Source organism: Streptopelia decaocto (genome assembly GCF_964273445.1).
Source record: "Streptopelia decaocto genome assembly, chromosome: 11".
NCBI classification, from domain to species: Eukaryota; Metazoa; Chordata; class Aves; order Columbiformes; family Columbidae; genus Streptopelia; species Streptopelia decaocto.
Window position 1 is genome coordinate 13,813,089 of NC_138666.1, and position 15,298 is coordinate 13,828,386.

General features: G+C 38.2%; 1 protein-coding gene across 1 annotated transcript in view; it reads left to right on the forward strand.

The window, feature by feature from the left end:
• The window catches only part of URI1 (URI1 prefoldin like chaperone), a 42,148-nt gene that overhangs the window by 14,208 nt on the left and 12,642 nt on the right, over positions 1–15,298 (forward strand). The window contains exons 3-4 of the mRNA XM_082062377.1: positions 2,213–2,291; positions 4,559–4,694. Of these exons, the coding sequence (XP_081918503.1) occupies positions 2,213–2,291; positions 4,559–4,694 (215 nt within the window). The remainder of the gene's footprint in view (positions 1–2,212; positions 2,292–4,558; positions 4,695–15,298) is intronic.

Genomic DNA, 15,298 nt, shown 5'->3' on the forward strand with positions numbered 1-15,298 from the left:
GCAGTTTATACAGCATCCATACAATCTTTACTTTATAAGAAAATAATTTAAAATTTAGTACCCTTACTTAGATCTTGATTGTGCAAGAGCTGAGTGCTCTCGTTTCAACTGAGTAATTTGTTCGTATAAGACCTTTTAAATAGTCAGTGACACAGAAGAATGTTAAATAGAATTGGGTGAATAACAATAGGGTTTTAAAATGCTCAGCTTCAATATATTTCCATTAAATTATTTTCTTTTTCATTTTTTAGTACACTTCTTGAAGTGTATTTCTAAAGCTGTGAATCTGGTAATGGGTCTGGTACGGGATTAAACATCTAGACACGCGTTTCCCCTTCTAGGGACACATTTGTAGCTGGAGCTTCAATGTTCATCCTCCCCGTTCCCTTTGGCTCTTCATTGTGGATCGGGACTGAGCATGGGGCTGGCACACCCCAGAGCTCGGGGACTGTCAACTGTACGTGAGGAGGGAGGTCAGCTTCCTTCCTTAAGTAATGCTGTTTCAGGTCAATTAAGGATTGATTTTAATTCTCTTTATCTCGATGGTCCAGTTCCAGATGTGGCAACACTTCTAGAGATTCCCACGGTTTGATCAGCAAAGAGCAGTAGTCCCACTGAAAAGAAGAAACATACTTTGCTTCATAAAGCAAAACAGTTTTTTAGCGGGTGATTTGTGCTGTACCCTAATCAGACTGTTCAGTAATGGGCAGCAGTCAGACCTTAAAGGCAGTATCTTCTTTTTAGATTAGTGAAGAGATGTTGAGTGACTTTCAGCTGTGAAATGATGGGAACATTTAATCCAGCTGCGACTGGGAGGATTTTCGTATCATTCTCTTCCCATGAACTCTTCTCTTGGCATTTGAGACATGGGCAAGGCCTTTGGCTGGGTTTGGTTTTCAGCAAATGTTTGGAGCCCATCGCTGCCCATTCCTCAACTACAGATCTCTGGCAGGCAGAGGCTGGATCCTGTAAATATCATTAAGCAATCGATTTTTATTGGTGACACCAAGTTGTCATTATATTGCTTCCCCCAAAAAACATCTTAGTGAATTCTGTTAAGATTCATGAGTTTGTCCTTCCTCTCTGAAGGAAGTGAATTGATGTGGGCAGTGGACAAAGAAACTTGCCTAAGATGTCTGGGAAAAATCTGCTGTCAAACCAGAGCAGCAGCAAGGTTCTTCTGTAAATCAGTTATATGGAATACGGTTTTAATGTCCAAGTTGCATAGAAACCTGAATTCTCTTTTTCAGGACCAGTTCAGCAACTTAAAGTATAAAGTACTCCAGGTATAAAGTAGGGTGATTACAGCAAAGTTCAGCTATGGAAGCAAATAAGTCAAAACATAGGAGTATCAGATAATTTTTCATAAGGTATACTGAAGATTTCACTCTGCTTATGAATCTAAGAAAATCAATGCTAATATTTTGAGAGTTGTGCTATCAACTATGACATTCATTTTTCAGCACGTTTATAGATTGCTTTCCTGAATCATCCTCAGAAAACCTGTAATTTGCATCTTGGGTCAGCTTTGTTAAACGTGCTGCTCTGTGCTTTCAGTTGCCTTTTTATTGCAGAATTTACTACCACATATATGTTTACTGTTTTGAAGTACAAGTAAACAATATCATCAAACCTGACATTTATTGGCCAGCCCCTTCATGCAGGAGCTGATTTCTGGCCTGTTTTGTCCCTGGTCAGGGATTGAGGATGGGATGGCATCGTAGCGGTCAAGCCATCTTTCAGGCATGTTGACTCTTGGTAGGAACACAAAGTTCCCATGAAAATCAGAATTAATTAAAGTTTTGCCCATTTACGTTAGCTCAAACCAAGGTCTTGAATCCTTTATTACATGTGCTATTTTGAAGAATTTGCCTCTTATAAAGTACGAACTAGATTTTCAGTTATTTTTCTAAATATTGATGGTGGTATAACCATTGAAATTGAACATGGAGTGGGATATGCCCAATCTAGTGAAATAACTGATTCTTGGCACCATAAAAAATTCAAATTTGGAAAGGGACATGCATGATCTGAAAGAATCATGTCCCTATTTTAATACATATTATTCTAAAATAATCTAGCTATTATATTCGTCATCCCAAGTCTTTTATTAAAAAGTTTAAGAGTAAAATAGTTTATTTTTTCTGTATTTTTTGAGTGTTGAATCATTGCTTTTAGATATATAATAGAATCATCTTGAATTTGTCAACAGGAAGAAGGTGGAGAGCGATTATGAGGCTCTTCAGGAACGACTCAGTACGTTGCCCGATAAACTGTCCTACGATATCATGGTATGTATGCTGGAGAGTTAACACAAGGAAATGGGCTAAAATTTTCATTAACTGAGGTATCTGCACTGGCAGTGAGGTGTTATTCAGGTTGCCACAGAGTACTTAGTACTGTTACATTTATTATGATTATAGTTAAGTCTTTTGTTTCTTTCTCTTTTCTTTGAAATCCATTGTAAATTACAATGTTACTGACAACTGAGAACTGATGACATAAATGCTAACACAAAACCTGACATGTTTGATATGTAAATCTGTTATATAGAAAACTATAATTATGGCTGAATTACGGTACTTAGTCATTTCCCGAGAAGAAAGTGGCCATAGTATTTCCTGATTCATGGAAATAAACCCTAGAACATTGATTTTTACATAAAAAGGTGCTGCTAATTTTTGTTTCACTGATCTTCACATTGACATAGTAATCTTTTCTGGTGCTTTGAATCTTCCCTAACAACTGCAGAGCTCCCTCAGAATTTTGAATTCACCAGAATTTTGACCAGATTGGTTTTTCTTTCTTTCTTTTTTACCTCCTTCCTTCTCAGGTCCAATTCAAGATAAATCTTGGAAGGGAGGGAAGTTCTACTGTAGGTAGCTAAATGGCTAATTTCAGCACCAAGTGCCTGATGACTTTCTTCCTTGGCAGCCTGGCTCAGCACATAGAGTTGAGCTGTAAGATGGCATTGGAGTACTCCTACCATGTGGGAAAAGAGTGTTTCCCTTTCCTGTGCTCATGATTCAGCTCTGGATTTTATGTGTGTAGTCCCACCACCATGTGTGTTTGCGTGGCCACTTGATGTAAAGCAGAAAGATTGTGTTGTTTCGAAGCATAGAAAAGAAACTGTTTTTAAAAAGCTAGATAGAGCGAAGTTAAAGGAGCAGTGTCAGCTCACATCTGCTATTTTGAATGTATATAAATAGTTCCCATCCTGTTAGCCAAATGTTTTCGTATGTTTTCAATTTTGCTTTCTGCATTTTGGGGGAAGAGTGAACAGGCAAATGGTGCAGTCTGCTACTTGAAATCCAAGTCAGGAAGGGTGCACGGGTAGGAAAAGCACATTCTGCATAGGCTTAACGTCAGGATCCTGCCTGCGGGAGAACTGTTTCAAGCATTGGTACCCTCCTTAAGTTGGGGAAGATCATTTTCCAGGGAAACATCCACTATGCCAAGCGCTCTGGTTCACCACAAACACGATGAGAAAGCACATGGCTGTCCTGAGGAAATGAAGACGGCAGCGGAGGAATAAAGTAGAAGAAACTGAGACAAACTGGTTGAGACAGATCTCTTTCTACCTTAAGAAAGAGAAAACTTGACATGAATGTGGTTCTTAGGTTTTTGCCACCTCCATGTTAATTTGATTTTGATCTCCTAATTCCTTTGCAAGCGAAGCCCAAAGGTGGGTGGGCAGGTGGTCCAAGGGTAAGAACTCAGGAGGCAACAGTGAGGATGGCCAAGGCTTCTTCTCAGCAACAGCATTGTCTGTAAACTGTGGGCTGTGGAAGGTGTCTTAATTCAAAAAATCAATGTAAAGACATGGTAAAATGGGGGTTAAATGTTTTTAAAAGCACCTCTTGAAGTTACAAACGATGTTTCTGGCCAGTGTCCTCCTGTCTGAAGCATTCTGGCTTTATGTGTTGTTCCTCTGCCTGGGGAGTCATTAGAAGATGGGCACTGCTTGGTGGAGTATCGCGTGAAGGCTGAGGTCTGCATCGTGGTGAATGATAAACCAAAGAGAGATTAAGCGCAGTCTGTGATCCTGCCAGTAGCCCTGCAAATTCACACTGAGGTTCTCGGAACTTACTATTAGCAGGACAGGTGTTGAGGAAAGCAATTCCATCTTTGAGTTGACCATACCTATTTAAGTATCTTAAACATTTTAGCAAAGCTAAACTCGCTTTTATACAAAATGAATGTAGTCTGTATAACAAATATGTAACTCATCTAAATGCTAATATTTTTATTATCAAGGCTTGCATATTACGATTAAGTGAATTTGTTTTCCATGTGAGCATTCAGCTATACCATAGTTTTATATCATAAAACAACTTGTCTAGTTAAATACCACTTTTCTGATTTTGTAAGTACAATACTAAATTCAAATGGATCTGGTCATTTGAATATTTATGAAGGGTTAGTCATTAAATAACTGCTGTAGAATTTTTATTTCTTTAACTCTGTATTTCACTATTAAAAAAAGATTAAGATGAATGACTGTCTAGGTTTTATTTTCATTAGTGGTTTTCAGCAGTTTCTTCTGTGTCTTTAACAGGTACCTTTTGGTCCTCTTGCCTTCATGCCAGGAAAACTTGTCAACACCAACGAGGTTACTGTTCTACTTGGGGACAACTGGTTTTCAAAATGCTCAGCAAAGCAGGCAGTTGCACTGGTTGAGCACAGAAAAAAACGTATGTATGTTTCTGAACATAATTTGATAATCAAAATTACGTATCTTTGTATTAATATATAAAAGTAGCAGCGTGTACACTGTTCTCTTTTTTTGTGAGCTCGCTGACAGAAGTCCTGTTCAGATATAATATCAATTTAGTACCTAATTTTCCCTTCACTTGGTATTTTATTGAATATGTCTAATTTTTTTAAACATTTAGCCAGAACTTTTTTTATTGATACATCAGCTTAAGTTACCAACAAGATCAGTCAAGATTTGTTCATTAGTTTATTATACACAAAAGTAAAAAAAGAGGAAACAGCCCAAACTAAAAACTCCCTTTCACTTTTCTTTAATGTGAGAAATGCTGTATTTTCTCCCAGAAAGTGAACATCACATTGTACTTTTGCTCTTAGTTACTTTATTACCTGTATTCTGTTCCCTTGTCTTATCTGTTATTTCTTTACTGCCTTGTCCCCCGTTTGTTTTTTTGTCTATATCATTTTCCATCTTTCTTCTCTACACACGCTTTACTCCTCTTTGGTGGGGTTTTTTGTTTGTTTGTTTCTCTCATTTTCTGCTCAGCTGCATTTCTGCCTCTTGCCATCCATGTTCCTATCCACTCGTGAGGAGAGATCCACTGGATCTCCCTTCATGAAGAGCCGTTGGTGATCTTACATAGCAGCACATCACAGAGGCAGAGCGGCAATTCCTGGCGATTCCTATTGAGTTGGTGGTGAGATCTTGGCTCTGAAGAGCCAGGACCACCAGCCAGGACCATCACCAGCCTCTGTATCTTAGCAAGAATGAGAGCCTAAAATATCGAACGCAAATGTGAAGGAAGGAGAAGCACAATCAAACAGAAAGTAAATTGGTACCTATTAGCTTTTGCTATTTGCTTCAGATAAGCATTTGAGTACATTATTTTCAATTTGGTTTACCTGTAATTTGTCTCATTCCTACATGAGCACTCCCTGCAGCTTCACCCTGTGTGTGTGTGTGTGTCTGTGTGTGTGTTACAACTACCACAACTGTTGACACTGGAGGTTGGAGTTCAGCTACCCATGTTGCTGCCTGCAGCGCAGCACCTCAGAGCTTCCCCATCTGAATACATTGTTTGGGTTTTTTTTCCAATTCTCTGCAAGCAATATTTCTGTAAGAGAAGGTTTAAATTCATTTGCTGTATTCATTTAAAATATTCCTTTATGAAGAACATCGCCAAAAGTATGTAATTTGTATTTTACCTATTATCTTTCTCAATCTGGTTCTCCTGACACAACTTTGCAATTTTCTTTCTTACTGAACTGAATCTACGTTACTTATTGTGACTCTTGTGAGATCCCAGGTCCATATCTTTTTCCTCGATTATCTGATATTTTTTTCAGTGCTGCAGAATATTTTTGTCACCATTACATCCAGTGAAATCATTTGACCTTTGCATAGTAGATGTTTGAACATTAAGTAGTCTGCTGGGAGACACACAATAAATGCTGGATTCTTTCCTTTATGATCTTTTAAATTGCATTTAAAATACGAACTCAGAAATACTGATTTCTTTTAAAGCAAAATAGTCATTGGTGCTGGATATAAACCTTCCATTCAGCTGCTGGTTCACTTCAGCTGTGTGATGGCTGCCAGTGGGAGGCTCCAAAACACTGATATTAACTAAAAACTTTTTATTTCAGGACTATTTTCAGTTTTGGATGATAAAAGCCATATTAGTAGCTCTGATTCTGAACAAAAGAAATCATTCATAGATACACTTTTCTCCTTTAAAAAATACAACTGACTTAAGCTCTTTCAACCATTTTCTCGCTAAATGAGAGCAACTTAGAGGAGAATATTGGAGATTTTATTAGTTTATTCTAACTAGAAAAAAGTTATATATGTGAAAGACCTGTAGGCCATTGCTGTGTATTGTGAATTGGCCACTTGTGGCACAAATGTTTCACAAGTGTTAAAAGTCTGTTTTGTGTATCGCACTGTCGTTATTTTCACAGGTATCATTTCTGATTTCACTGGCATTTTGTGAGCATAGGGGCTTCATAGTTTACGGGGTGATCTATATTGGGTGCTATCATTACATTGGCACAACATGATTTGATTTTTAGTACATAAGCTTTTTGTTTTGGCCATAAATGTTGTGAGGAGGTGACCCTGGCGAAGAGGCCGAGCTCACTGCAGGGGCCGGCACTGCCAGCGGTGCCCGGTGGCCCGACTGCCGCTCGGAAGCTCCTGACACAGCCAAGCTTTTTAAAGCCTGTGCTTAAGGCCGGCACGTGCTTAAAGGCTTTGATACATAGGAATTGGGCTCTGGACAGAGCAAAGAAAGGCTCGTGCTGAAACTGCTTCCTGAACAGAAAGCTGCCAATATTTGTTGATGGTTTGTTTCTTCAGTGACCTACATTTTTGTTTTGGTCCAATATTACTCTGTTTAATTTAGATGGGAATTATTTTTTTCATAACTAGCTGGTCAAATCTGTGCAGATAACCGAAATGAACTTAATTTCATCGCACTAATAATTCAGTGCTGTAACGGAAATGAAGAGTTATAAGGAAATAAATGCAAGACACATTTTCACTGCTTGTGTCCCACTGTCCGGAGTGGTGAGGAGTGGGACAGCATCCGTTTGGGGATTAAGGTTTCTAGTGGGACTGGCTCTTTGAGTAGAAAAGGGTAAGTGATGCCTGTAACTCACTCATTTCTTGCTGCTTCTGGGGAGTTTTCTTTATTGCCTTTGACTAGTTTTGTGTGGGTCTGGCCATGGAAGACCTCTGGTCACCCAGGGTGACCCTCTTTGCCTTTGAGGACACCACTGCCCTAACAGTTAATTTAATCAACATTCACAGAAAACGTTCTTTACAGTTTGATTCCTTCTGTGTATGTTGGATGCATAGAAGAATGGACAATATGAATTTGCATGCTTAAGCAGTAATAGTGCCAGATAAATCAAATATCAGTGAGTGTAAAGCTTTGGAAGATGGGGGTGTGAGTATAAAGGCATGGTAGTTAGGGGTAGCTATAAGAGTATGCTAGATACAAAAGCTTTAAATCTTACTTAGCACTAATTAGGTCATCTTTTTTGTCTTAGTAGTTTTGTTGAATTTGCTTTTTATAGGAGAATAAGTGAAAAAATGTTTGCTTCTGTGGAATAGAGAAATGTCCAGCCACAGCAGATTAATTTCTTTGTTAAATTTTATTTAATTGAAAGGAATAATTGAAGGGTGACTGTACTGAATTTTAAAAGTAGATGCACTTTAGCTGACACAGCTGTAGAAAGCCCTATTTTGGGGATACATTTTTGTTTGCTTAGCTTTTGATGCAAACTGTTCAGCATTGTGATTGGTTGAAATGTATTTGGTAAAATTTGGGACAGTCACTCATGTCACATGTTACTTTTTCATAAAATATTGATCGTGTCTTCTTGAATAATATTTGAGATGCGGTAGATCTTTAATTTGCCGCCCATTTTGGTGACAATCCTAGATGTTCAATTAGTTCCAAAACTGTTACAAAATAAATCTAGTGAAGTGTATGGAATTGCCAAGTATGTTTTTAATTGTTTTAAATTTGTTGCAGTTTGTTAAACCAGGTAGTACAGGTAACGGGAAACACTTTACACATATGTTTGTGTGTAAAAATGTGAAGAAATAGTGAAGTAGATTAAAGGATATGCACACCAAATTCCATTATAATAAAAGAAATTAGCTTTTTAAGTATGTCACAGTTTAGCACAACAATAATGCAATTGTAGTTTTTTCTCTTACAATTATCTTGCTTAAGGTACTTCATAATATTTCTGTTCTCCTCAAGGCAAGACTGTATTGTCTCAGAATTCAAAGAGGGAATAAAGATTCTTTTTGTGAATATGGGATTATATCTTTTACGTGTTTGTGATGATATAAATTACATTTTTTCTCTATATCAGTAATCGCATTAATTCTTTAAGATGGGAAATTTTTCATTACAATAGTCCCTGTGGTAGTTACAATAGAAAGAAATTAAATAGATTTTTCTTGTAAATATTTGTGGATTAATTCGGTGTGCTAGGTGTTCCGAGTGTCTAAACACTTTAAAAGGTGGGAAATTAAAACATGCACAGAGAACTAGGAGTGGTTTTATTGTGTTAAAGATTTATCAGATAACAAAAAATCCCACTTAAAGGAGAATTGTTGAACTACTTAGCAATTGTGTCTTCGGTATATGTAAGAATACCCTTGCAGTGTCATGCTGCAAATGAATTCATGAAATGAAAATACTGATTACATTAACATACAGTATTGTGATAGTACCCAGTTGTAAATTGCAGTATGTAACCTTTAATACAAATATTTGTGTCAATCAAAATTGACCGATAGCTTACTATACAGGGCTTAAAAGATACCATTGTTTTTAATAAATAAGATGATCCAGGCGGATGAGGACCAGTTTGAATTTGTTCCTTATCAGTATTTCCAGAAAAAAGGATATTGTCTCCAAAATATATGAGAGGAAGGCTTTCCATTTCCCATCTGTGCAAGAGTGAGGCCTTGAGAGGTTTTAATGTTTCATCCAAGGGTGAAAATAACTTCCTTTATATTCTAAAGAATGTAACACAAACTTGCCTACTCACTTTTTTGGGGGAAAACCGGCAAAAAATGCAGGCAATGTTACCAAAAAATCTAGCTGTTGCTTTTCTTTATTAAGAAAAATATATTTTTCTGCCCTTTTTTTGCACGCTGGAGGATTTTCTTTCACTGTGCTTTCAAACATCTTTGTACTGTTTTTTTGTGATTATCGTGTTTTAGTTTGATAACCTCCATCAGTTCGTTCCTTACCCTTGTTAGGTTAGGGCTGGTTCGGTGGAGTGCTAAGTGCTCTACATTTGCTCTGCAGTCCCCAGGAGGTGTTTGGTTTCTCATAGGACCACAGGCTCGGTATTTTAACCAGAACACAGGGAGGGAAGTAAGGAGAATACATTCCTTTCTATGAGTTACATATTGTGACTCAAAGAAGCCCCTGCCTTTTTGTAATTCTCGCTGGGCAACAGAGGAGTTGTATGAACACCACCCTTCTTCATTTAGGAGGAATTGGAATGTTTTAATGCAATTCTAGCAATTACATAGGTGCGTAAACCTAAAAGAGAAATGTATTGCATTTCCTTAGTGTTCCTAAAGCCAAATTATCCGTACACATTTCTACAGATTTTGGTACTAAGGGAACGTGGAAGACAGAATGAAGGTTGCCTTTAAAAGGCACAAAGCTACTGCACAAAGGGTTGCATTGCATTTTAAAGAACTAGTGCAGTTGATGTTATAAAGAATGAATTTATTTATGTTGTTGCGAGCACAAAGAGAGCTTAAATCCGTATGCACAAAAAGCAATCGGGATTCTCTTTTGAATCTTAAAACAAATGAATCTCTACAAAAATGAACAGAAAAGAATAGAAAAACAGAGAAGGGTATTTTGAAAAGCTCTTAGTAGATGCTGCTTTCTGCAGAACTGCAGGTCTCACTGCTTTCAAGTAACTTGTGATAGTTTGTTGGAAAATTATTGGCTAGAAAATGTTTTGTTGCAGATTAAATATATATTTATTGAAATGTCGTTAAAAAGCCTCAGAGGATTGATCTATTTATGCCTCTTAAAAACAAGAAAATAAGTAGTGCAGTTGAAATAGCATGCCATAACTCAGCCCATTAACAGTACTTGTATTTGTACTGTACAACTGTACTTTTGCAAGGGAACACCTTCCATCTCCAAAGAATTCAGTAGCGAAGTATGTGCATTAGATTGTGTGATACTTTATCTCCAGCCTCAGTAATATTAACGTGCTGCGTTCACAGACTGCATGACAGGTATTCTTGTTTTGTTTGGGGGTCAATCGTAATTGTGCTAGAAGTGGCCGATCGCAGATTTGGCAGCACAATGATGTTCTGTGGTTCCCCCATGAACTTCCCTTCTGCACCTGCCGTGGGACGGCGGCAGCTCGGCTTTTCCATGGTGGGGAGTTGGAACGGCTGAGGTGCTGCCGTCAGGTGCAGGTACTCACTTCTTACTCTGGAGAAATGGAGCTGCTGTTAGTAATTGAGGTTGGTGGTTGTTCCCTGCCTTGTATAAACACTCTGTGTGTATATAACCATCTTGAGACTGGTTACCTTCCACTTGAGAAATGGTGTTAGACGATGGAGAGATCTTAACTCTAAGTCTTAATTGCATACAGAATTCTTTGTTATACTTAATGTAAAATTTCTGTCCAGTCACCTATCCTCAAAGGAGATTATTTCCTTACTTTCCAGCCTTTTTCTTCTAGGCTATATCCATGAGACTCCCCTGAAGAGTAACTGAGCCTAGCAAGGTAACCCAGGCTTCAGCTTCATCTCAGTTTGTCCTGTTTCAAAAAGTCTGACTTTTCAAAATAGATCAACCTGTTCTCACTGTTCTTGTCTGTTCTTACTATTTAAATCCCAGTGTAACACACAGTTTCCAGAAGTAACTAAAATAATGTCTATGATTCCCCAAATCCTTATAGACAACACTCCAAGGACATTAATGTCAAACTCAGATAATTAAAATTTGTATCCAGCCAAGCTAATTAACCCATTAAAGCCAAAACGCATAGATGAGAATTTGTGTCAGTTTGGCATTAGTACGTTGTCATGTCTTGTAAAATCTGGCTTCGGTGGACTTCATTTCAACAATATGAACTATGTTCCCCAATTATATTTTTGCTCTACCAGTGTATATGTAGCAAGCAGAGGGCTGCTGCTTAAAAATGGCTAATCACGGCGTAAGGAAAGCCAGTCAAGTCCTTTCAGACTAATAAGGGAGCTGGGAAAGAATAATCTAAACGTAAAGAAATCTTGCTGCCTGTAAATATTCAAAGGCTGCTCTGCTAAGGAAGTGCACATATCCCGATTTCTGATTGAAATACCTTTTGCTTTTGGTGGTCGAGGAAAACAGACCTGGACTCTGGCTTGTCTGTGGCACTGAATGGTAGTTCCAAGCGGTTTAGCTGAGACATATAAATAGGAACTACTCGGGTTCACCTGAAAGCCATGTCAGATTTTTCTCAGGTTATTGGATGTGACAAAGTTGGACAACAGCCTCTGGTTCAATCCGTCTTAAAAGGCTCTAAGAAGTTTAAACCACAGGGCAGTAAGAGGAGGAGACTACTCTACTGATAGTTTTCGGAGGGTCCCAATGAATTAAAAAAAAACCTGTAGTTTGTAAAGTGAATTGTTTCTCGCTAGATACAGTACATTTTAAAATGATGTCGGAGGCTTTTAGGATGCGTAGTGGCAGGTTTAAAATGGGAAACCCTGAGCTTCCCTTGCAGTTGGGTGCATGAGCTGTTTTGCAGGAGACCCCTTCTTGCTGAGGACCAGGCTGCGGGAAGGTCTCTCCTTTGGCCAGGGACATGGGGATGGAGCGTCATGGTAATCCCAGCCGGCCATCCTGTGTGGCCCGAGGCAAATCACTTAAACTGTCTGTTTCTTCATCTGTAAAATAGGAGAGAGTAATACTTAACCTCCCTCACAGAACGCTGGGCAGATTAGTTAATGCTTGTACAGCATTTTTAAATAAAACAGTGTGTAACTGCTTGGTGTCTTTACCTAACGGAGCAAACCAACGTGCCCCTGTCCGGAAAGCAGCATCGTAAGCTGGTGCTCCAGAAGCAGCGTAACCTAGATGGCTGTTGAACAATATTTAGATACATAGGCAATGACTGAGACACTTGTGGTGTTTAAGAAACAGCTGAGCATCACATTTACTGTGAATGTAAAATAAAAACCTGAGGAAAATTGGTCTCAAGCTAGATGTTTATGTGTATTGAGACTACCTTCAAGAGCTGAAAGCACAGATGGGAGCATTTCCGATGAAAACTTCTCTTTGATTTGGACTTTGAAGGGTGTGTTACACACCAAAAAAAGCTGTGGACGATGCTGATAGGAATTAACTGAAGAATAAAAGCTGTGTGTGGGAAGTGGTCGCTGCTGTGTCCAATGGAGGACGAGGTGGCTCTGGAAGGAGCTGTGTGAGGGGAGCAGGACCCTGGTTGCGTGTGGAAGGAGCTGTGTCCTCTGAAGGGTCTGTGTTGGCACCGCTCAAGACATCAAATATTTTTTGGAAATAGTATTTCATCCAGTAGGAAGTGCAAATGCAGAGCATTTTTCAGGGGAGAATCTAAAGCTATTAACTACACATTTAACACATAGGTTATTGTTTGGTTTAAAGGCTCCTGCTTTTGAAATACCCCAAAAGTCTGAGCTGTGTCTTCGTGCTTCTTGTTGGATAGGATGGACATTTGCTCGAGTAGCCTTTTCCAAAATGCCAAATGTTCTTTATAAACTACATACTGCAAGTAATATAGTTTTAAAGAATTGTATTTGATGCACTGTGAACTATCAACAGGGAAAATAGCACACAATACTGAATCTGTTAAAATGAGGATGAGAGCGTTCTCAGACGCTTGGTGGTAGTTGTGTTTTGCCTCGGCTGTTTCCTGCGTAATTCCCTCTTCTGTGTGTGCAGGGGGAGAGGAGGGATCTGAACCTGTTTGCAGAAATCTGAGTCACTAAGTAGATTCTATTTTGCAAATATAACTACAAACTTGTTTTGTCTGCTTAAGTGCATTTTGTAAGCATTTTGTGATTGTTAACATATTTACACACATTCTTATCTGAAAGGCCTAGGGTTGTAATACATGCAATCTGTGAAACATTTGCAACTGCGTACCCTCGCCAGAAAACCGTATGGGGGGTAGCTATGTATGTACTATAACTTTTTAGGATTAGAGTGTAGACCAGAGGGATACTTAATAAAATACTGAAGTTAGCAGGCAAAAGGAGAGTTAAAGAAAAAGAGTGAGAATACTGAGAAAATACTTTGAAAATAGTTTTTCAACTAGAATATTTTGTGGTTAAGTTTCCCCTAGTTACATGTTTCTGTCTGTAAAACGGGAATAGCAGGGTGCTCTGCCACACTTGTATATTGTGAAAATAAATAATTTAAGTTGTATGAGGTTTTTAATGTGCTACAGTGCTGGAGACCATGTAAGTACCATAAACAGAAGCAATGCTGAGGAGCCAGCTAGATTTATAAAGTTAGTTACTGCTTTAAAAAGTTTCTAGGAGTGTGACTTTGCTGATCCCATGGTAGAAAGGACCTCTTTGCCTCCTTCATAGTATTGTATGAGACATCTTCTTCTTGTATTGCTTTAATGATTCCAAAAAAGAATTTTAATGTAGAAAATCAGCTTACTTCTTCACAAAGGCTTTTAGCTCCTTCAGGGTATATAGGACCAGTAGGTGCAAGGTCTTAGAGATCCTCTGTTGAAACTAATTTATGTAGTAAGTCTTCCCTCCTGAAAATTTGCATTTGTATTAGTTCTGAGTTGAACAAAGAGTGCAAGTCTATTAATATTATTAGTATAAGGCTTTAATTGTGCCCTCTTTCCCCCAATTCTTAAGTCTTAGCAAAGCTGTGTTTCCTTTTCAGGCGGTTATGACCTTCTTCTTTTGCAAATTAGTTTGTTTTTTATGATAACGTTAAGGTAAAAGTGAAACTGAAGTTTTTAATATTTTATAAATTGCTGTTGAAAGGATTCATTATTTAATTGGCACGAGGGGATAAGAAATGAACTAATGTCTGAGAACTGGGTAGTTTTTAAAGTAGGTTTGCAAAACTGCAGTAAAGCGCAGTTGCTCAGCCCGCAGAGCTCTCTGCTTTCTGCCGCGGGTTGCAAGTGCTATTATTAGGGCATAAGCACATTTCACTTGTCCATCATCACAAAAATATTTCAACACGGTAACAAGAATGAAGTTTCAAAGCATTTTTAGCAGTATGTTTCGAATACCAGTCTTAATTTTGTCACACTAAGAGACTCTCCACCTGGATGTTATTTTATTTAGAAGACTTTTACTCAAAAAGATAGTTCTATCTTATTTTCGTGTGGACCCCAAAAGTCAGCTCTTCGGCTTGCGACATGTGCTGAAGGTTTGCTTCTGTCCTTGATTAACTCTTTGGGTAGCATTACAGGTAACATTAATGGAAGGCTTTGTGCAGCCTGTTCATATGGAAGATAATATACATACCTTCCTTCCTGTATGTGAGCACTGGTAAAAGGAGACATTATCCAAATTAAGTTGCAACGCGTATTTCCTTCAATCAACCCCTACTGCACCGTGTCTAGTTCACCACATTTTTCTTAGAGTGGTTTCACAGTTTGTGTTCTAATTTACACACAAGATTTGCAACTTCTTCCTGATGAATCAAATGGTTAATTTGTCTTTTGCAAAGATTTTTCCATTCTGGTTTTAAGTAATTACCAACCTGTGCAGTCGTTATCTGCAAGTGGAAGAGCATCTTCATACCATGACCTGCCAGTTTTAACAACTGTCTTTCTTGGGCTTAAGTGAAGCTGAATTCTTAATCTATTCACGCGGTATTCTTAAACTGTAATCCCTATGTCTTCTGGTTTTTAAGCTTACTTTTTCTTCCTTTTGTTTGTTAGCTACAGAATAGCCCTTGATTGTACATTTTGATGTATGCATAACTAGCCTTTTGTTTATACTCCCTCTTGATATGATTTTCAATATTGTTTTCCCCAGATTTGTGTGTGAAATGCTATAAGCAGTTGAGGG